A 22,007-nucleotide genomic window follows, 5' to 3' on the forward strand; every position below is an offset into this window, starting at 1 on the left:
CAACTTTCTTCTACCCAAGACTGTTTACCACCCTTCTACGTCCAGATTATCCTGCAGACCTCTCTCCTTTCCCCCCCACTCTTCAGCACCACAGGCCTTTCCCCAAAAATGATCACATGCAAGATTACCCCACCACCACCCAGTGCCTCCCATCCACCCCATCCCACTCAGTGTTACAGATGAAATTGTCCTCCAAACACCCTCCAATGAACATCTTGCCACCAACCCAAACCTTATATGGCTGTGACTTAACTTCTCTTTGATCCTGCCAAGCCTTCCTCACTTTACCTTGGTAAGTAATTCCACCACACAATTCCACCACCAATTCTCAATCACAACTTCAGTTCTATAGTCAACATCTGTTTCTCCTTCCATCCCCACTACCCAGTTCTTAATACTTATTTTACAGTATCACCCACAGCCCCAAACAGGAGGGGGGCCACTGCTCTAAGTGCTGCATAAATATAGAGATGCATTCTCTGCTCAGCTGCCAGTCACTGTCACTTTTTCCTTTAAAGCAGCAGTTCTCAAGGTATGGGCCAGGAGTCAGACCCCAGAGGGGTCACAACGCCATTTATTGGGGTACTAGGGACTGGTTTAGACTTGCTGGGGCCAGGGCTGAAGACAAAACCCAAGCCCCATCATCAAGGGATAAAGATAAAGCCCAAGAGCTTCAGCTTTGGGGGGCAGACCTCAGGTTACAGGTCCGTTACCTGTGTCTGAAGCCCTTGGGCTTTGGCTTAGCCCACCATCCCACTCCAGCCAGGGTGATGGCACTCCAGGTGTGCCACCATCCAGGGCAGCAGGGGTCAGACAGGCTCAGGTTTTGATCTTTCACTTATGGGGTTGTGTAGTAATTTTTGTTGTCAGAAGGGGTACAATGAAGTTTGAGAATCCCTGCTTTAAACCACTGCTCAGATCAGCTCTGTCCCTCCAGCCCAGCAGTTGGCATCACCCACATCTCAGTCATTCTCAGCTTGCAGCCTCCTCTTCTCTGTCCTCCCTGATTCCGACCTAAGTCCCATACAATCCTTCAAAATGCTGTGACTTAATCACCTTCTTCTGCCATTCATAGGCTTTTATCTCCCCCTAAGATTGGATCACCTTGACTGACTTCCCACTTCAAGCCTCATGCTGAAGTTCTGGTCCTCACTTTCAAGACTGTATATATCCTGGTTGCTGCTTACCCCTCCGCTCTTATTCCCACCTAAGACTTGTCTCACTGCAGATGCTGCATCTAAACTGGCCTCCTAACAAAACCCTCCATCCATCCATCTACTCCCACTCTCAGCTTTGCGCTGTCTTCCATGGCACCTCCTACCCTTGGAATCGCCTCCCTTTTGCCAACAGAGTGCTCTTTCAATTCCAACCCCACCCTAAAACACAGCTTCCATTAATCCAAAACCCAGAGAAAATTAAAAGGCTGTGCCATTTGAATAATTAACCTTATCTGCCCCATCAGCATCCTTTGTGTCTAATCTGTATCACCTAATTTACATCAGTGTTTCTTACCCTATGCTCTGTGGAACACTCATGTTCCAAACAACTCACAGGTTTGTCGCAAGCATCTGACAGATTTTTGATATCATACACTGATAGCATATATTTTCTGTTCTTAAAACCAGATACAATGTTACTTCTTCATTGCTATGATAGCGGAATAAATTCCTTCATTTTGTCTTTGCTTTATGTATGTCGATGGGGTTTTTTTTTGTTCTTTTTTTTTCACCTGACAACTGTATTTTTTGAAGAAAATGTTCATAGGTGATCTGCATTAAAAATACTATTGCTCTGTGTTTCATGGTCTCAAAAAGTTTAAGGAACACTGATTTAGAACACAACTGCTTTCGGGCAGGCACCACATTCTCCCCTGTATTGTGCAAAACCACAGCTCTCTGCCTCATCTGCTGGTTAAAAAATATATATGAGACCAAAAAATATTATGCTTTGCAAACTCCAGTTTCATTCTGAACACCAATTTTTGGGGATGGGTGGGAAAAGAAAAGAAACTGGCTCTTCTGCTAGGTCCAAAGACAAGAGTAGATTCCCAGCTGAGGGCAGTTTCCATTGCAAGAAGAGGCTCCATTAGTGGGGAAAGAGGTTGATTGAGACTGGACTTACTTAAATAAGGTTTTTTTCCCCTTGTGCCTCTCTAGTTCTCGCTAGCAGGACTACAGCCACCACTTTTTCCCTCAAAAAGTAACCAGTCACTTTTTTGCCTTTCCAGAAGAAGCATGGGAAAAACACCTGGCATGATACATTATGCAGCACCCTTGTGCAGCTGCCTCTTAGCCAGATGGGAAATTTTTCTCCGGAAGTCTCTTGTTTCCAGCTTTGATCCCCGTTTTGGACTTGCTCAGTATACAACTCCCTCTGCACAGAGGTGAAGGGATTGCTGACAAGCCAAACAGCTCATTGCAAGTCAGAATCATTCCTTCCATTAGTCTGACTCCTGGATCCCCTCCCCCTTCTAACCTGGAACTGTCCTTGAGTTTGAAAAGGTCCTATTAAACTTTTTTCAAGGGGTCTTACAGATGATATGTTATTTTGATGGATGCTGGGACTAAAGAGGCGAATTTCTAAGTATAGTGAAATAACAGAGTTTGTTCTACTGGATTTAAGAGATGCCCAGGGGCAAGAAGGAGGTTCACTTCCCTGTAAATCAAAAACACAGAAGACTAGAAAATGGAGTCAAACAACTGAACTCCAGGAAGCAGGGAAATCAGGCTCCATTTAACTGTGGCTCTTGGTTACAGCCAACTTCAGGCTGCTTGGAAAAACAACACACACACTACATCACTGGCACAAATTTAACAGCAGAAAACAAAGAGACAACAGGGGTCAGAGTGGGGGAGGCAAGTAGGAAAAAGAGGCACCCACCCCCCTACTACAGAGTCGGATCAATTATCCCTGAATACTAACAAGATCTTTGATTAAAGAACTGCTTCAGCGCAACAAGGACAGACAGCTCCAACAGCCGGGAGTGGCTGTCAGGCAGTTACAAAAGGACACAGAAAATTATGCCCTACTTGGGCATACTAAAGAACTCACTATACTAGTAACCAAGGGAGGGGTCTCTAATGCCCATAGTCCCAGGGACTGCTGATAACTTTACTCTTAGACACAAGACTCAGTCAATGGTTATAGCATGTGGAATTGTGCTCAGTGCAACCTGTTGCCTCAGCACAGCTTCTGGCTGAAGCCTGTTCCATGAAACCAGAGATGGGTAAGGAATCAAACATAATTCACTGCAGAACTGATGTTGTGAGATGCCTCACAGCTGATACGCCAGCGAGCTACACTGAGATGTAGGAATATTTCGAGAGCAAAAGCATACTGTCTTTGGTCATATCTATTTTTAATTGACATACTATTAAATTGCAATTTATAAACCACACATTTAATACACATATATGTTAGCCATTAAATGAACACCATTAGACTGTGGATCTGCTGATTGCCCATAAACCTAAAAAAACCCAAATATTTGAGAACTACCAGACCAACATGCAAAAGAAATCTGAAAGCTCCAATATAATTTATTAGAATTTTAAAGCTGAACTCACTTACAAACCCCATGTTCAGGCCTGTGCCTGCCCTATGACACAGTCTACCATTTAAAAGTAAGTCTCATGTCAGTTCAAAAACTCTGATGTTGCTAGAAAATAATCAGATTTGGAGAATGTCAAGTACCTGAAATAAAGTCAAAATATACGCATTCCATTTCCAGGGTGATGCACCTTTCACCTGGATTTGTAACACTTAAAATATGTTCTGTTAAGAATAGAACTAATTGTCTGGGGTCAAAGCTCTCAGAGGCTAGGTGTACAAACCAGAGCACCCCAGCATTTAATGGGTAGTGCTGTGTGGTTAAAATAATATAACACTGTCACTGAACCACCAGATTCACAGAATGAATAAGCTCACTATCGTAAGAGATTGAAGAAATTCCCTGACCTAAAAATTCTGTTCATTTTTGCCTTCAATATTGGTAAATGCAATTCCTTGCTGAAGGGACAAAAAGAAGGGATTAAAGAAATATTACTGTAGATAGTCTCTGGCCAGTACAGACAACAAAATCCCATCGATGGATGACCCTAACATACCAGCTGTGACAGAGAACCAAAGAAGAACCTGTGCGGGAGAAATGTTTGAAGTGGAAAAGCCACTGAACAGGGGCAGTTCCACTCTCTTGACCTCAGAAGCCTGGTTCCAGTGGTACGAAAAGTCATCACGGCTGGGACTTCCTAGGCTGCAGTGGATGGCCATGCTCTCTTTAGCCGTGTCTACACGTGCATGCTACTTCGAAGTAGCGGCACTAACTTCGAAATAGCGCCCGTCACAGCTACACGCGCCGGGCGCTATTTCGAAGTTAACTTCGACGTTAGGCGGCGAGACGTCGAAGTCGCTAACCCCATGAGGGGATAGGAATAGCACCCTACTTCGACGTTCAACGTCGAAGTAGGGACCGTGTAGTCGTTGCGCGTCCCGCAACTTCGAAATAGCAGGGTCCGCCATGGCGACCATCAGCTGAGGGGTTGAGAGACGCTCTCTCTCCAGCCCCTGCGGGGCTCTATGGTCACCGTGGGCAGCAGCCCTTAGCCCAGGGCTTCTGGCTGCTGCTGCGGCAGCTGGGAATCCATGCTGCAGGCACAGGGTCTGCAACCAGTTGTCAGCTCTGTGTACCTTGTGTTGTTTAGTGCAACTGTGTCTGGGAGGGGCCCTTTAAGGGAGCGGCTTGCTGTTGAGTCCGCCCTGTGACCCTGTCTGCAGCTGTGCCTGGCACCCTTATTTCGATGTGTGCTACTTTGGCATGTAGACGTTCCCTCGCAGCGCCTATTTCGATGTGGTGCCACGCAACATCAAAGTTGAACATCGACGTTGTCAGCCCTGGAGGACGTGTAGACGTTATTCATTGAAATAGCCTATTTCGATGTAGGCTTCACGTGTAGACGTAGCCTTTGGTGCCTTGTCATGTCCTTCACTCTCCACAGACCGTTGCAGAACCGCCTTCCTTGTTGTTGGATCTTGCTGTTGATCTCATCCGCCCAGTCCGGCAGGGCCAACTGTGCATGCTGGGATAGGCAATTCCCTATCTCACCGCAGGTTTCAGACCTGCCAGCTACCCTCACCTGGTTCAGCCCGCGTGTCGAAGAGGTTTATTGGGGTGTGGCCACTGCATGCTACAGCATCTTGGAGCCACAGGTGAGAGCTGGGTGCCAGGTGCGGACCAAAGGTGCACGAACTGCCCCGAAGAGACACGACAAGTCCCCACACCAGAGATGCTACCCCTCCCTGGACACCCCATACACCCCACCAAACCCAATTCTAAGAGCCTGTCAGGCACTTTAAAGTCATAGATGGCAGCTGCTATTACTGTATATCGCAAAGGTCCCCATGAAATACAAACATACACTAAACACAGAATGACAATTGATGCAGTTGGTTTTTTACATCGGGGTGTGCAAAGTGTGGTAAGGTGGTGAAATTTCCAAAGGGGAGCACAGCACTATCGGCTGCTGGATCTCAGGCTCATCCATCTCATTAAAATGTTGAAATATGGTACTGTTTTTAGGTATGTGCATTCAAATTTATATACCAGTTAATGACATTTTTACATTCTGCTTACCCCTTTTCTTACACATGCCAAAAGGTTTTTTTTTTTTATACGAACATAAACAAAATTTCCATCGCTTTGGATCACATTATACAGGCTGGGGGGGGCCTGTTAATTGTAAGGATAAAAAAAGGTGACTGATGTAAAAAGCTTGCTCACTCACACACTACATGCCAAAACTCTTGCTATATTCTAAAACCAGGCAAAGACAAAACACCTTAAAGGGAGACTATAAATTTAAAACACACACACCTGTCTGAAAATGTTTTACCTACTACATGCAATAGCTAAAGTAAAGATGACAGGAAACTGAAGAAACAAATTATCTGTTTTCTGTAATTTAATTACTTCCTGTAGTTTCAGTATAGTCAGGTTCACTGATTTCCCCATACAATCAGTCAGTATTCCCGTTTCATGGATATTTTAAAGTACTACTTCTCAGGTTTGAGCTTTTGAATGCTTCTCTTTTCAAATATCCAAGAAATTGTATGGAAACACTTATCACCCTTAAGGTTTTGTAAAGCCTTCTTTTTATAGAATCTAGTTTGGGGCCTAAATTGGCCTGCCAATTCCCATTTTAAGATGAAAATACTTAGTGTCTTTAAAGTACTTTTAATATTGTTAGAGTATACACCCTAATTCCCATGGTATGAAACTAGGGAAAGGCGAAGTCTCCACTGAAGAAAATGTTAGTGAAGGCACAAAACTAAATCAAAATGTTTGTTTAATGTAAACAAACTGTGGTCTCCTGTATTAACTGTCCAACCATATTCACTTCACCATGAAAATGTAAGTTTCTTTGCTACCATTAGGAAGTTTTGTTGCTGTCAGAAGTACATAAAAATAGACCCCTGTTCTTTGTGCAGCACCTAATCTTCATTTGGAAAAAGCTGGGGGAGAATTATTTCATTGTACCTGCAACATTTTTCATTACTCTGACAATAAAGAAGCAGCCTTTACAAACCACATCAGCCTTTACAGATATCCTTGCCTCAGGGAGGTTGCCTCACAACTTCCAGTGCCAAGTAATGAAGCCAACAGTATCCCTGTGTACACTCAGCACACCCTGCAAGTGAGGTAGGCAGGTAAAGCAGTTAGTTTCAGTTATGTATCCAGGATCACACAAGTCAATAGTAGAGCCAGCACCAGAAACTAGGGATCCTGACTCCAAGTTCTGTGTTCAAACCTCGCTTCATCTAATGGAAAGTTTCATTTTAATTTGGAACTCAAAATGTGATCAGTGAGTGGGTTTGTGAAGTAAAACTTTTAAATGAAGATATTATTCTACTGGCAAAGATAAACCTACAGACACAACACTCAGAAAGATTCTCAAATACACTATTGCTTCATCAGATCCTTCCTTCTCCAACAATAGTATCAACGTATGATATAAACTAGCAAGCATCTCTCCTTATGCCTCTCCTCTCTTCACCTGAGTCAAACATATCCATACACACTTATTTGGTGCAAAACCTTCCAAGATTCCTTAGCCACTCTCCATTAATAACAGGTCAGAGTTCAATCTGACATGCTTACTGTTTGGATAAGAGCCCCTCTTCCTGTCCCTGTGCTGAGACGCTGCAGTAAATGTGCTGTTTTAATTGCTGTTGTACTTTTAACTGTGTGGCACCCTGAGCACCTCGGGGTGGTTGCTTTGTAAATAAAAGGATTGAAACTTAAGCCTTTCACCCAGATACTGCTCAGATGCAATGCTGGAAAGAGACTGCAGGACAGACCTTTGAGAAGTAAGCATCTGCACCTTTCCTCACACCTACCCCATAAAGAGGGAAAATATTTGGGAAGTATTTCCTTATTGAAACAAATATGGTCTATGTTCATGTGGTAAAGAGGATACAACTCTTCATAACTCCACCTGGCACAATCCATCATAAATGCCAGCATTCATCAACATATGGAAACCCAGGAATGAACACTGGCATGGAACCTCAGTATCAGATACTATTTTGTGCAGCTACAAACTGCCCCATAAAACTTCCCATGGGCATCAACATACTAGCACAGAGAGAGCAAAAAAAGCAACCGACTTGAACTTTATGGTGAAACATCCCCCTACAGAGCCATTAACAACCAATACACATTAACCAGGAGCACCTTGGTAATGGACAAAATAAAATTCCATTCAGCTTTTTACCTATGTAAATCTGTACGGTTAAGATTTTCTCCACTCCAGGTGGATTCCAGTTGAACACCTGTAGGGCAATTCCAAAGGAACGTCTGTCGTCTCTGGTGACTAATACCAGATTCTCTGAGGTATAAAGCTGCAACCCTGTTTACCTAGCACCTTCAAACCATTTTAGCATCTTCTTCAAATAGTTTTCAACTACTGTTCTTGATAGAAAGGGAAAACTAAAAACTAAAACTGCCTGAAAAGTAAACTAAAAATGATTGAACCCCAGAGACAATGCATGCAGAATGACTGCAATGATTCCTTACAACTTCCAACGCATCATCTGAGAAAAATGCTTGGTAGCAGCCAAAAGAGTAGAGGAAAAGAAATAAGGTAAGATGCTTTCTGGCTACCATAATCTCCAGCTCATAACATTTACATTTCCCTTGTAAAGAGCACTGAAAGATACTCAGAGGCCCTTTCCTCACCACCACTAGTGCTACCTCAGTTGCTTTCTTTAAATACATCTTTGTACAGGGTAGGAAGTACTCATGAGAATTTTGTCCTGTTCGCTAGACTGGATTTAAACAGAGTAATTAGGTGGACACAATTCTCATGGCTAATTCTCAAGCTGCTCCACAATCTCTAACTACAGAGGGTGGCATTACACACAGTTTTGCATTCACTAGTTTGGCAGTTCCCCTATACTGACATTCTATCTCGGTGTTTCCAAGAAGGCATGTTTGCGGGGGAAATACCTTAATTCCTTCAAGAGCAGAGTGGGTTAGTTAGGAGAAGTTTCGCCAAAGCACGACTGTACCTTTAAGGGGCCGTGTAAGAGGATGAGCAGCTGCATTCCTGCTCAGGAAGGGCTGCTGTCCCAACATGCAGGAGAAGCTGGAAATAACCGGCAAACATACAACCTTCCAGTTCAGAACTCACCCTGTATGTCACACAGTCACTCAAAACACACAGAATGGAGGAAACAGAAGGCGCGACAAAAACAAAGGGCTAAATCCATTAGAGACCAAACTTCAGAGAGAGGAGGAAGGAAGCTGCATGTGCCACCGAAGGGAGGGGGGCCTTTGGAAAGCCGTGATCAAGGGAGCGGGGCTCCTTGCCTGTGGTTTTGTGAAGCGCCTGGCTCCACGGCTGCAACATTATCTACTCGGAAAGTGGCCCAGTGGGCTTCAGGAGCCCTAGGGCTCCCTGCAGACTGTCACCAGCCCGTTGTCTCTGGGGCAGGCGGGCGGGGGATGGGGCGAGGACACAGCAGACAAAGCCCATTTGGGGAAAAGGCGACGAGGTTTCCCAGGTATCCAAGCCCGTCGGATGCCCCCGCGCCAGAGTCAGGCAAACTCTCAGCCACCTCCAGCGCCTCTGAAATCCACCGCTCGCGCTCCCCGCCGCCCGGGGCAGGCGGGCAGGTGCGGGGTACCTGCAGCGCTCTAGCGAGGGGCTGCCCTTGAACTCGGCACGCGGCTCGGAGGGAAAGGGGCTCCAGAGTCTGCACATGTGCTCGGGGCTCCAGCCACCGGGGGACGGAGCAGCTGCTACGCCCGGGCGGTATACAGCCCATCCCGGCCCGAGAAGCTGGGCACTGGAATCCAGCACCTGCGCCGCCCCGCAGGGGGAGTCCCGCGCCCGGACTGCGCTGGAGGACCGACCGCTGCTGCCCTCCGCCAGGGGCCTCGCGCGCACGAGGGGGGTGGGGAAGAGGCGATCCCCAAGCAAGCGCTTACCTCGGGCGCAGAGCAGGGCTCCTAGCAACAGCGGCAGGAGGGAGCCCCTGAGCCGCCTCATGCCGGCGCCCCCCCGCCGCAGCTCCAGCCCCACGCCGGCCTCGGGGGCACAGAAAGTTCTCCGGGTCGCTCCGCAGCAGCCGCGGCTCCTCCTGCGGGCTGGGCGCTAGCTGCAGCCCCGGCCGGCCGCGCTCTGCTGGGACCAGGCACTGGAACTGGGCTGGCTTAGAGTCTCGCTCCCGACTGCGTTCGCTCGTGCAGCTTCCTCCAGCGCGACCGCAGCCGAGGGAGTCCAGGGCTGGGGGCTCCCAGCTCAGCCCGCCCCTGGCCCAGGCCCTGCCCTCAGAGGCGGAGCCCTGCCGGGGCAGCCCCTGCCCGCGCTCTCCCAGACCAAAGCCCCACAGCTGCGGCACTGGGCAACTTCATCAACTTGCCGAGTCCCCGGGCTGCGGCGGACCTGGCAGCCCCCAAAGAGCCGGTCTCCAGGCGCCGTCCAGTCACCCGGGAAATGGCGCTGGCGCCGCACCAGCCTCCCTCCGAGGCGGGCCCCGGTGTCCCCATTACCCTCCTAGGGCGGGCAGCCCCGCATCGCTACCATCGCCTCGTATCCGCCCAAAAGGCAGTTCCCCTGCTCCCAGGCTGCCTGTGACCCGCGCCACAGCAGCAGGCCTTAGCCTCCGCCGCACCTCCTCAGCACACACCCCAGCGGGTGGTAGAGCCCAGTCCCTGGCCTGGGGCAGTCCCCATCCACCCTTATCCTTGCAGGAAAGCTCCCAGGTCTACCCTGCTAAACCCCATGCCTTAATCCTCATTTTCCCTAGCCTTCTGGAGTATCTCCAGTCCCCAGCAACCCCCTGACTGCTTCCCTTTAGTCCTCCAACAGTGCATCTCTCAGGGCACCTCCCATCCTCCAGAGCACTGAGCTCTCTCTATGGTGCAGTCTTTGCAGCTCTTCCACAGAGCATCTCTAGTTTATGAGTGTGTTGCCTTGTCTCTCCATCCCTCAGAGCCCCATCTTACTATCACAGCAATATCCCATATGCTTTGAGATTTGTGCACTTATACTACCCTTATCTGGGTTATCTTGCAAAATCATGCCACTTCTCCCTGTGTCCCGCAGTGCATCTCACCAAATGTTGTGCCATCTGTAGGATGAATATTCCTCTCCATCCCTTTCCCATACATTCCTTTCACAGACCCATTACCCAGTGGGTGCTCCAATGTCCTCATGGGAAATATCTGATACTGTGTTTCAAGAAACTCTGTGTTGCCAAATCTTCTTATTCTATTGTGAATCTAATAAGATTTAGGGTTTCCATATTTGACCTTTCAAAAAAGAGGACACCCCTGACAAGGAGTGTATCTGTATCATTATTTACCAACTCTTGTTGTATTAATATATTCTGTATACACATTAATACAAATTAACACAACATGAGTTAATAGATAAAGATACACTCCTTCTCAGGGCTGTCCTCTTTTTTATATGGTAATCCTAATGATATTCAGTGTTTTTCTTAGAGCACCAAATCCTAGAGAAGTGAGAATCTGAGATTCATTAAAATAAATATCTTTCTAGCCTTCACAGTTGTGGAGAAATTCTTAAAAACGGTCCAAATGCCCACTAAAGACCCAAAATATAGAAGAAGAAAACTCAGTGTTCAATCAAATCTCATGGTTTGGGTGCCTGACTCAGGGTTTTTAAACACATGGGATTGACAATACAAGAAACTTTAGTTCAAAAATCAATCTCAGTTGGCTTTAAGGCATTAATGCAAATGGATAACTTAATAAGAGACCCCAAACAAAGGGTCTGAGCTGCAGGCTGGGGTGAGAGATGTGTCAAATTAGTATCACTGGATCAACAGTTTGAATGGTCTTATTTAACATCTTCAGCATTGTTAATATCAATTTAGTGGGAGCTGCAGATGCTCAACTCTTCTAAGGATCAAGACCTAGTGATCTGCCACGGTAAGTAACCAGCATAACCATGAAATGTGCCAATTATGCTAAATTAGAAAGAACTGGGGGAGGTGGGGGAAACAGTGAGGAGAAAGAATACTAGAAAATTGGTAAGAAAAGAAAAAAACATACTAATCCTGCTCAAGGTAAGCTAATACATCTTAAAAGACTTAATCTAAATAAGATCTCCAACAGGGAGGAGAAAACTAAGGTGCAGGAGTGGCTGAGAGACACAGTAAGCAGCAAGTCAGACAAGTTTTAAATATGGTGTGGCTACTACATGGTCCAATGCAAGTTTTGCCTATATTCGTAAAAGCAACACAGCCCTGAGCAGTGAGGGTATACATTCCCTCTGTGTGGGTCTAGTACAACTTCACCTGAAAGACTGAATTAAATTCTGGTCACTTCATGACAGAACTGACCTAAAGCTTATTTATGTTTGGCTTCCCTGAAGGATCTATAGGATGAGAGCCTCAGCTCGCAAATCAACATAGCTCTATTGACTTCCATGATCAGGTCCACAAAACAAAAAAGCAGTCAAGTAGCACTTTCAAGACTAACACAATAATTTATTAGGTGATGAGCTTTTGTGGGACAGACCCACTTCTTCAGAACATAGCCATACCAGAACAGACTCAATATTTAAGGCACAGAGAACCAAAAATAATAATCAAAGTTGACAAATCAGAAAAAAAATGATCAAGGTGAGCAAATCAGGGGGTGGGGGGGGAGTCAAGAATTAGATTAAGCCAAGTATGCAAAAGAGCCCCTATAGTGTCCCAGAAAATTCATATCCCAGTTCAAACCACGTGTTGATGTGTCAAATTTGAATATAAAAGAGAATTCAGCAGCCTCTCTTTCCAGACTGTTGTGAAAATTCCTCTTCAGTAAGACGCAGACTTTTAAGTCATTAACAGAATGGCCCACTCCATTAAAATGCTGGCTGGCAGGTTTGTGGATCGGGAGTGTTTTTATGTCTGTCTTGTGCCCATTAACTCTTTGTCTGAGAGAGTTTGAAGTCTGTTCAATATACAAAGCATGTGGGCATTGTTGGCACATGATGGCATATATAATGTTAGTTGAGGAACATGAGAATGTGCCTGTGATTCTGTGAATAACCTAGTTAGGTCCAGTGATGGTATCACCAGAATAGATATGTGGGCAAAGCTGGCAGTGGGCTTTGTTGCAAGGGAAAGTCCCAGGACTGGTATTCCTGTGGTATAGACTGTGGCTACTGGTTAGAATCCTCATAAGGTTGGGTGGTTGTCTGTAGGAGAGAACAGGCCTGTCACCTAGGGCCTTCTGGAGTGTGGCATCCTGATTAAGGATAGGTTGTAAGTCTCTAATAATTCATTGCAGTGGTTTGAGTTGGGGGCTGTAGGTGATGACCAGTGGTGTTCTGTTCTTGGCTTTTTTGGGCTGATTTTGGAGTAGCTGGTCTCTGGGTATTCGTCTGGTCCTGTCGATTTGTTTTTTTATTTCTCCTGGTGGGTAATTCAAGTTTATGAATATTTGGTAGTGATCTTGTAGTTTTTGGCCTCTGTCAGTTGGATCAGAGCAAATGCGACTGTACCTAAGGGCTTGACTGTAAACAATGGATCTAGTTATGTGTGCAGGATGGAAGCTAGAAGGGTGTAGGTAAGTATAGTGATCAGTGGGTTTCCGGTACAGTGTGGTACTGATCAGGCCATCGTTGATTTGTACTGTAGTGTCCAGGAAATGTATCTCTTGCGTGGAGTAATCGAGGCATAAGTTGATGGTGGGGTGTAGATTGTTAAAGTCTCTGTGGAATTCTTCTAGAGTCTCTATACCATGGGTCCAAATCATAAAGATGTCATCAATGTATCTTAAGTAGAGGAGGAGTAATAGGGGACGAAAGCTGAGGAATCGTTGTTCCAGGTCAGCCATAAATGTATTAGCATGTTGTGGGGCCATGCGGCTGCCCATAGCAGTTCCACTAATCTGGAGGTATAAATTGTCCCTAAATCAGAAATAATTGTGGGTGAGAACAAAGTTACAGAGGTCAGACACCAGATTGGCTGTGGTGACATCAGGGATGGTATTCCTGGTTGCTTGTAATCCATCTGTGTGTGGAATATTAGTGTACAGAGCCTCTACATCCATATGTACATATGTAACCCTTCTGTTAACGCCAGATGCCTGCCAGAAGGGCCGGGTTCAACTCTTGTGGGGTTTTCCTATCAAGGATACAACCAACCGGCTCGAGCCCCCACCCAGTGGCCTGGGACAATTTCACCCCCGTGCTGGGTGCCTGTAAGGCGGTTCTCCCCCCCCGCTTGCAAGCACAGAGTCTGAGATAGAAATGGCTTGTTTAATGACCGTAACCTACCCCAAGGTTACAGCGACAGATGCAGCATATCTCAGCACAGAAGAGACAAAACCCCTTTTACCCAGATACCATCCCCATATGCAGTAGAACCCAGTCTCTTGCTGGGGCTCTTGGCCCTTTTCCACACACACACACACAGTTACAGGGTGTACCCTCTGCGGTGCAGTCCCAAACTCAAAGCCCACAGATACATCACCAGGGCAATACTAGCTGTCCACTTGTCTGTAGCCTCCCCTTGCTGTCACCAGCCGTCTGCCAGTCGCTGTCGTCTGCCGCCACTCCTACCAGCCGCCTGCTGGTCGCTGTTGTCTACCGCCGCCGCCGCTCCTACCGGCCGCCCGCCAGTTGCTGTCGTCTACCGCCGCCGCCGCCGCTCCTACCGGCCGCCCGCCGTCGTCTATCGCTGCTCCTACCAGCCGCCCGCCGTCATCTACCATTGCCGCCGCTCCTACCAGCCGCCTGCCGTCATCTACCGCCGCTCCTACCGGCCGCCCGCTAGTCCTGCTGTTGTCTGCCGGTCCTAACCCCACTGCTTGGGACTGCCCTAAGGCAGAACCCAGTGATTTCAGCTCTGTGTGGCCTCAGCTGCCACTCTGTGATTTCAGCTCTCAGTATCTCTAGTGTGGGGTTTCACAAACACCCTAGTATCCAGCTCTATCTTTTAACAGGTGGGGAGGCTTAGTCAAGCCAGGCTTATAGCTATATGGCCAAGGCATAGGCAGGGCCAAGGCACTCAGCAAGCTGGCTCAACCAATACCCCTCTCCTTTCTCTCACAATGCTTTAAACCAGGGAGCCCTGTGTAATCAATGTCTTACACAGCTAAGGCGACTGCCCTGTCCCCCACAACAACCCAGAGCATTGGTGAGATCTCACAACTCCCGCATTAAGTGTCAGCTTAAATTGTGATTTTACAACTACATTTTTACAATAGACCAAATCTCATGGCTTACTTGCTACCCATTAGGCTTTGCCTGAAAAGGTATCACACATGCACACCTTTTGCATTCTTATGCAGATGACCTCTGGGAGACTCATTCCTCCCAGCCTTCAGCAGCACTGCATTCCTTCTGCCACATTCCCTACACATACATACATCAAAACATTCCTGATCCACAAACCAGTTAGTCTACATTTTAATGGAATGGGCCATTCTGTTAATGACTTAAGAGTTTGCGTCTTATTGAAGAAGAATTTTCACTCTGCTTTGGAAAGAGAACCTGCTGAACTCTCTTTCATATTCAAATTCGACACATTAACACGTGGTTTGAACTGGGATTCAAATTTTCTGGGATACTATAGGGGCTCTTTTGCATACTTGGCTTAATCTAATTCTTGACTTCCCCCTGCACCCCTTTGCTCTCTGATTTGCTCACTTTGATCATTTTTTTCTGATTTATCAACCTTGATTACTGTTTTTGGTTCTCTACGCCTTAAATATTGAGTCTGTTCTGCTATGGCTATGGTCTGAAGAAGTGGGTCTATCCCATGAAAGCTCACCTAATAAATTATTGTGTTAGTCTTGAAAGTGCTACTTGACTGCTTTTTTGTTTTGATAGTATATAGACCAGCATGGCTCCCTCTCTGTTACAGGTCCACAAAAGTTTGCAAGGCGCTAAGATGCTAAGAATCATAAAAGTACGTAGATGGGACGTAGAACTTCCTGATGGCGATATGCATCTGGCTGTATAATAGTTTCCTAAAGCTTGAGGTGAAAGCATTTTCCTGTGCATGAAACCAAATCCTTTTAGGAAATACATACAGGCATAAGTGGCTAGTGACAGGGGGGCTTTTTGCTGGCAGGGCCATGTCCAGACAGCCTCTTTACTGCTGGCACCCCCACTCTGCCAAGAGCGAGATCTCTTGTGGCTATGCTAATGAGCCCATGGGGCCATGCTAATGAGCAGCCATTTGCAATTACGAGGCTGCTCATTAGCACGGAGCTGGCAGGAGAGCGGCTCTGTGTAGACCCAGCATATAAAGGCTCCCTCTGTTGACACCCTCCGTCTACAGAGAGCGGCCAGACTTCCCAGACGTCTGTCGACAGAACAACCAACTGGAAGCTCTGCAAACAGGGCTGCCTGGTGAACCAGAAGCCCTCTCTGTCGACAGAGACACCCCATGCCCTCGGAGCATCTACACTATTTTTCTGTTGACAGAATCTGTCTACAGAGGCACTATGCCTCAAACTTTCAAGACAGAACTCTGCCTGGAAAAAGGTTGCATTCTGTTGACAGATTCTCTAGACAGAACACATTTGTAGTGTGGACACTCCCTAGTTTTGTCAACAAAAGGCCTCTTCTGTTGGCAAAACTTTGCAGCGTAGACACAGCTTAAGAGGGTAATCTCCAGGGCTTGGAAAGAAAGGACAGAACCATAACAAGGTTAGGCCGCTGCCAGAGAAATGAGAGCACCATGGAAAACATTGTCAAATAAGTAAGAACTTTACAGAGAAATCTTGGTAAGAAGAGGGAAAGAAGAGATGAAGTAGGTATTTTTTGTTGTTGTTTTATCTGGCAAAATATTTTTACAGGTCTCACTCTGGAATATGTGTACAAACCTTTCCTGGAATGGTAATAAATATGTCCTATATATGTAGCTAATTAGATAGGCTATTAGGAAATCTTATATTGTGACTTGTCATGAGCAGTTCCTCAGTGGGTGGGGCACTGATTAACTGAGAGGTTTATGAGTCTATGAGGAAAGAAAAAAGTTGTTCCACATAGGGCAGATGGGTCAAGAAAGTGATCTGGCTCTTAGACAGTCAAAATGCAAAATTTCTTGCATTACTTTTGTTATCAGTATTATTTATAATTATTGCATTACTACAACACGCATTTCACTCCTTTGCCTACGACATATCTGGTAATCCAAGCAGATCGTATTTGAGTGGCCTAGGCTTTTGGAGCTAAAGAGGCAAGGTTCTAGTTCCACTCCTCCAGGAGTATGTGAAATTTATAAGACTCTGACATCTTCATGTGAATATTTTATACAGTGGATTTGCCTTTCTCTTGATTGCTTTCCCTGAAGTTTTCTAACCATTTTTTTTTTAATTTTACCCAGATGTGCTTTTGGATGTGAGTTAAACTCTACTACTTTCCTGTGTACTACTTTTAGCCATCACTAAATTTTACAGTGCAGAGCTGCAATTCCAAACATGTATTAAGTGTATTTATTCACAGTCTGAGATATAATAAATCTTACAGACAGAGCTTTGCAGCTTAATAACCAAAATGCTAGAATTAATGTGAACTTATCCATCTGTTGCTGTATGGAAATATGGGGCTTTGGCAAGCCCACCAGCCCATTCACCCTATGGTCACCACAAAGAAGTGGAACAGATTGAATGTTAAAATAAAAAAATTCTTCACAGGCTTTTTTTATTTGTCGCCAAGTTTTCTTTCCCAGGCTGGTTCTCTTCTCCTTCTAGCACTTGTTCCCTTAAATTATTTGTGAAAAATAATCTACATGTAACCCTCTAGTATGGCTGATTAGACTCGTCCCTGCAGTGAAGTGATGATTACTCAGGTTCTTCAAAGTTGCAAATGCAGCCTGAAGTCTAGCCTCAGGAACAACAGAAGTGACTGACTTGACCCTGGCAAAAAGAGAAGAGTGAATAAGGAAGTGGTGTCTCTTTAAGTGGTAGCAGTGATACCCTGGGAACTTAGGTTTAGGAATGGATAACCAAGGCTATGATTACACTGGTGAGTTTTGTTGACAAAACTGGTGGAATGTCCATACACAAAATGCATTTTGTCGTCAGTTTGTTGACAAAATTCAGCAGTTTCACTGGCAGCATTTTGCCTCTCAGCCATGAGGCATAATGCTGCTATCTATAGATTCTGTTGGCCAAAAAGCTGTGTGGACATGCTGGGGGGGCTTTCTTTAAACAGACAGGACATATAAAGAACGATGGGCAGCCCTGTATTCTGTGCTTCCTGGTGCCTGTTTTGTTGAGAGCGCGGACAGGAAGTCCCGCCACTCTGTCAACAGAGCGAGGAGCTCTTCCGATTGGCCTTTGCATGTGGCCACATTCTGTTGACAGAAGTGCTGTTGAGAAATCTCTTCCAACAGTGACTTCTGTTGACAGATTGCTGTAGTGTAACTGTAGCCCAACTGTGCCTAAACTTTCAGACTTATGCATTCAAATGTATGGCAATAAAGTTGGTCTTCGAACTCCAGTATCGAGCACCTAGAAAAGTGGTTTGATTTTTCTCAGGAGATGAGCACCTGGAAGTCTCTTGAATTTCAGCCTACTGAATTAGTTTGTAAATGTTGGTCACAGTGGTAGTCTGAAAAGCTAACTGGTAGAATTCCTATCACATTGCATGGAGAAGATGGGTTGTCATACCCTAAGCAAGCACCTGATGCAGGGTGCACTTATGCCTGTTGAGAAAGCGTTCCCTATTCCCAAAATGCATATGAATTGGGTCTCAGAGGAAAATGGTTGCTCCATCAATCCACAAGGGAAGGAAAGGTATGTGAACGACACAAACATGTCACTCTCTCAGCCCCACAAATCTGCTGTGTAAGATAGAGCTATTTCCCTTATTAGCAAGAGCTCAGCCACTCGGTGATTAGGGACATGTAAAAATGTAGACAGAAAGAGAGGGGTGTTTGCTTTCTTGGAGAAGTATCAGTCCTTTTATTTTTTTGGCATGGTACACAAGAAAGGATTAACACCGTGTAAAACACGGAACCTTTGGGTATGTCTGATAGAAATGTAGCATGTGAAGCTTCTGCCTCCCTATCAGATAGTTGTCTCAGAGATGCCTTTTCATATCTCTCCCATTTGTCACCTTAGCTCTTGACAAAAGTGGTTGAGGGAAGATCGGAACCAACTAACTGCTTCTTGCCTGCGCTAAATTGGAGTTGCATGAAGGCATGAATGAAGGTAAGTTATACAACTGCACACTCCCGCTATGTCTCCACAGTACTCTGAGATCAGCCACTCACCCCACATATCAAACCACCCTCACACCCACTTATACCTGCGTCCAGTATGTTCTGTTCATACAAGGCAATGCAAAGTTGGGACTTCATTACATGCAAACATGAGATCACTAGTGGGTTAATATTAAAACGTCTGATTGTTATTATTTAAAATATACAGTACTTCAGTTTAGCGGTCATGCAAGGCACCATCTGGATAACCCTAGAGGTGGGATGATTTGCTTACCTACAGAAAAGACAGCGGCAGTAATGCATATTTTTTCACCTCTACTCCCCTGGCAACATGACTGAACCCTGAAGGAGAGTAGGCCCACCTCTAACGGGGGAAAAAATCATTCTCCATGGCTCAATTTGGTTATTTGTCTCTCTGCAACAGGAGGGCTAAAATGTTGATTATAGTGGTAAGATTTTGTGATTGGGCTACCTGTTCAGTGGGGTTATTCTGTTCGCATTATTTCATACAGGCCACTGAATACCAATGGTAAATTTTGATTACTGATCTGGACTACAATTCAACAGGTGACCTGGGGTGAAAGACTAAACATGACATGGTTAATAAAACTATTATGGGGGCAGGGGGCTAATACAGGTTGAACCTCCCTAGTCCGGCACATTCTTATCCAGTAACATCTATGGTCTGACATGATTTTAGTTAGCTGGATGTCCACTTATCATGATTGTGGCCAAGTTTCCTGTAGTCTCATAAGTTTGTTTATAGCAACCAGACCTGGCTCAGTGTTCTGTGCTCTTGTTTAGCTGTAATTTACCTCTAAATTTCTTCTAAGAGCCCAATAATCAGTGGAAATTTTGGTAATGCTGCTAAACAACATTGACCTCCCATGGTTTGGCAAATTCTCTTGTTTGGCACCAGTCAGGTCCCAAGGGTGCCAGGCTAGAGAGATTCAATCTGTACTAACAAATCTGAACTCTCTCTTTTGTGTTACTGGTCTGTTCTCTGTGGCTGAGAAGTTTTCCTGGCCTCTGCATAATCCATACAAATCCTGTCACATAAAACTCAAAGTTGGAGAGTCAGTCGCCATTGTAGTTAAAGGCACAGAAAGGTTTCCATTATGAAGCCCTATGTTAGGCACTCATAACTTTGCAAAATACTCATGTTTTGCCTCATCTCCAAAGGTGGTGTTTCTGGCTTGTTTAAACATAAGTAATTGACCTGCTTTTGAGAATGAGGAGAGCGCAAAAATAATCCTTCCCATTATATTTTTGGTCAGGGTGGTGGGTGAAAACTGCATACTTAAAACATGTACTGCAAGTCTGACAATACGAGACTCTGTGTGTGCAGGTGTCTGTGTGTGTGTGCTGCATTGCTTGTTGGGGGGAGGGATAGTTCAGTGGTTTGAGCAGCTGGCCTGCTAAGCCAAGAGTTGTAAATTCAATCCTTGAGGGGGCCATTTAGGGATCTTGGGGATGGTGCTTGGTCTTGGATCGTGCTGTGAGTGCAGGGGGCTGGACTTGGTGACCTGCCCCTTCCAGTTCTATGAGGTAGGTATATCTCCATATATTGTTTAGATCCTGAAATCAGTGGGAGCTTTGCCATTGACTTTAGTGGGAACAAGATCAATCCCTTAGTGCAAACTGCCAGCTTTCAAGGCAGAGCTGTATCTTTTCTGTTTTGCACAGCACCATAGATACTGATCAGCAGACCTGGCACTTTATGCATAAGCAGACTGAGTAATTGCTTAGAGCTCTGGGTAGCCCCTATTTTTGTGACCTCTATGTATCGAGGCAGGCACCAAAAATATTCCTGCTTAGGGGTCCCAATGGGTTAGCATGGTAATATTGATCACCTGATAATTCTTACCTGTTGAATGAGAGTCTTTTCTCACTGCAAAGGTTTCATTAATCAAATCCCCGGGTATCATACCTTGCTCATCAAAAAGATGAACTACCCATCTATCTTTGATTTTCTCTACAAATTCACAGTTTATTTGAACTTCACTTGTTCTTTCTGAAGAGTAACTCGCTGCTTCCTGTGTCCAATTTTTAAGCTGTTTCGACTCATCTCCAGCCAGGGAGGAATGAATACTCATCATTGGAATTGATGAGTGTTTTTCAAGCAGTCTATTTGTTTCACATACATTAACTACAGAAGTATTGCCATAATCTATATATTGTACACTGATCAATGAAATTGATGGGTAGTAGGTTCAAAACTAATAAAAGGAAATTTTTCTTCACACAGCGCACAGTCAACCTGTGGAACTCCTTGCCGGAAGAGGCTGTGAAGGCCAGGACTCTATTAGGGTTTAAAAAAGAGCTCAATAAATTTTTTCAGGTTAGGTCCATAAATGGCTATTAGCCAGGAGTAAAGTATGGTGCCCTAGCCTTCAGTACAAGGGCAGGAGATGGATGGCAGGAGATAAATCACTTGATCATTGTCTTCTGTTCTCCTTCTCTGGGGCACCTGGCATTGGCCACTGTCGGCAGATGGGACACTGGGCTGGATGGACCTTTAGTCTGACCCAGTACGGCCATTCTTATGTTCTTATGTTACCTCTGTTTTTGTGAGACTTAACACAGAAAGATTATAAACTTTGGACTGACTTTTCACCCCAATGGGGTTTCTTTATTATTTTGTATTTTACTCTCAATTTTGGAAGAGGATTGCACTAGTCAGTTTCATTTTCTGTGTTTTTGGAGCTACCTTAATTGTCCAGTTGAGTTCACAAGGAGAAATTTAAATACAATTGCCAACATTTTCATTTTAATTTTAAATAAACCATAAAAATGATTCTCTATTTCATATGAGAAATCTATTTTTCGCATTCCATTTTAGAATTATTTTTCAAGTATCTCTTTCTTGGCTCCCTTACCTATCACTGTAGTTTCTTTTCTGAATAGCTGTTTATCTACAACTTATTCTTTCTTGCATGTGCAGATTACTTTCTTTTTTCTAAGTTCCACTGCTAATATCAAACTTTCTGGCTCCCACTTTCTCTCCATATAGCACTACAAATATTGTCATTCTTGAAACTGTCTCAGGTGCTGGGTAACCCGCAGGAGAGGCAATGAACATTCCTTACTTTGTCCTCTTTACATTGTTAAGCATTCTCCATTCTGTATGTAGAAAACAGGCTTCTTTTCCAAGACAGGCTGCATAATCCATCAGAATTACTGCCTTACTACAACCCAAGAAGCTGAATCTCTCTCATACACAGTCGCATTCACGCTCTCTCTGTATCTCTTTCATGTGTGCATGTGCGCGCACACACACACACACACACACACACACACACACA

At 45.2% G+C, this 22,007-nt stretch overlaps 1 protein-coding gene across 5 annotated transcripts in view; it reads right to left on the minus strand.

Annotated features, from left to right (window-relative positions):
* The window catches only part of LRP4 (LDL receptor related protein 4), a 107,188-nt gene extending 97,487 nt beyond the window's left edge, over positions 1–9,701 (minus strand). For all 5 annotated transcript variants that reach the window (XM_074997614.1, XM_074997612.1, XM_074997613.1 and 2 more), the window contains exon 1: positions 9,488–9,701. In XM_074997614.1, coding sequence (XP_074853715.1) covers positions 9,488–9,548 — 61 coding nt within the window. In that variant the 5' untranslated portion in view covers positions 9,549–9,701. The remainder of the gene's footprint in view (positions 1–9,487) is intronic.
* Between the last annotated feature and the right edge of the window lie 12,306 nt (positions 9,702–22,007).

Source organism: Carettochelys insculpta, chromosome 6, assembly GCF_033958435.1.
Source record: "Carettochelys insculpta isolate YL-2023 chromosome 6, ASM3395843v1, whole genome shotgun sequence".
In the NCBI taxonomy this organism is placed as follows: Eukaryota; Metazoa; Chordata; order Testudines; family Carettochelyidae; genus Carettochelys; species Carettochelys insculpta.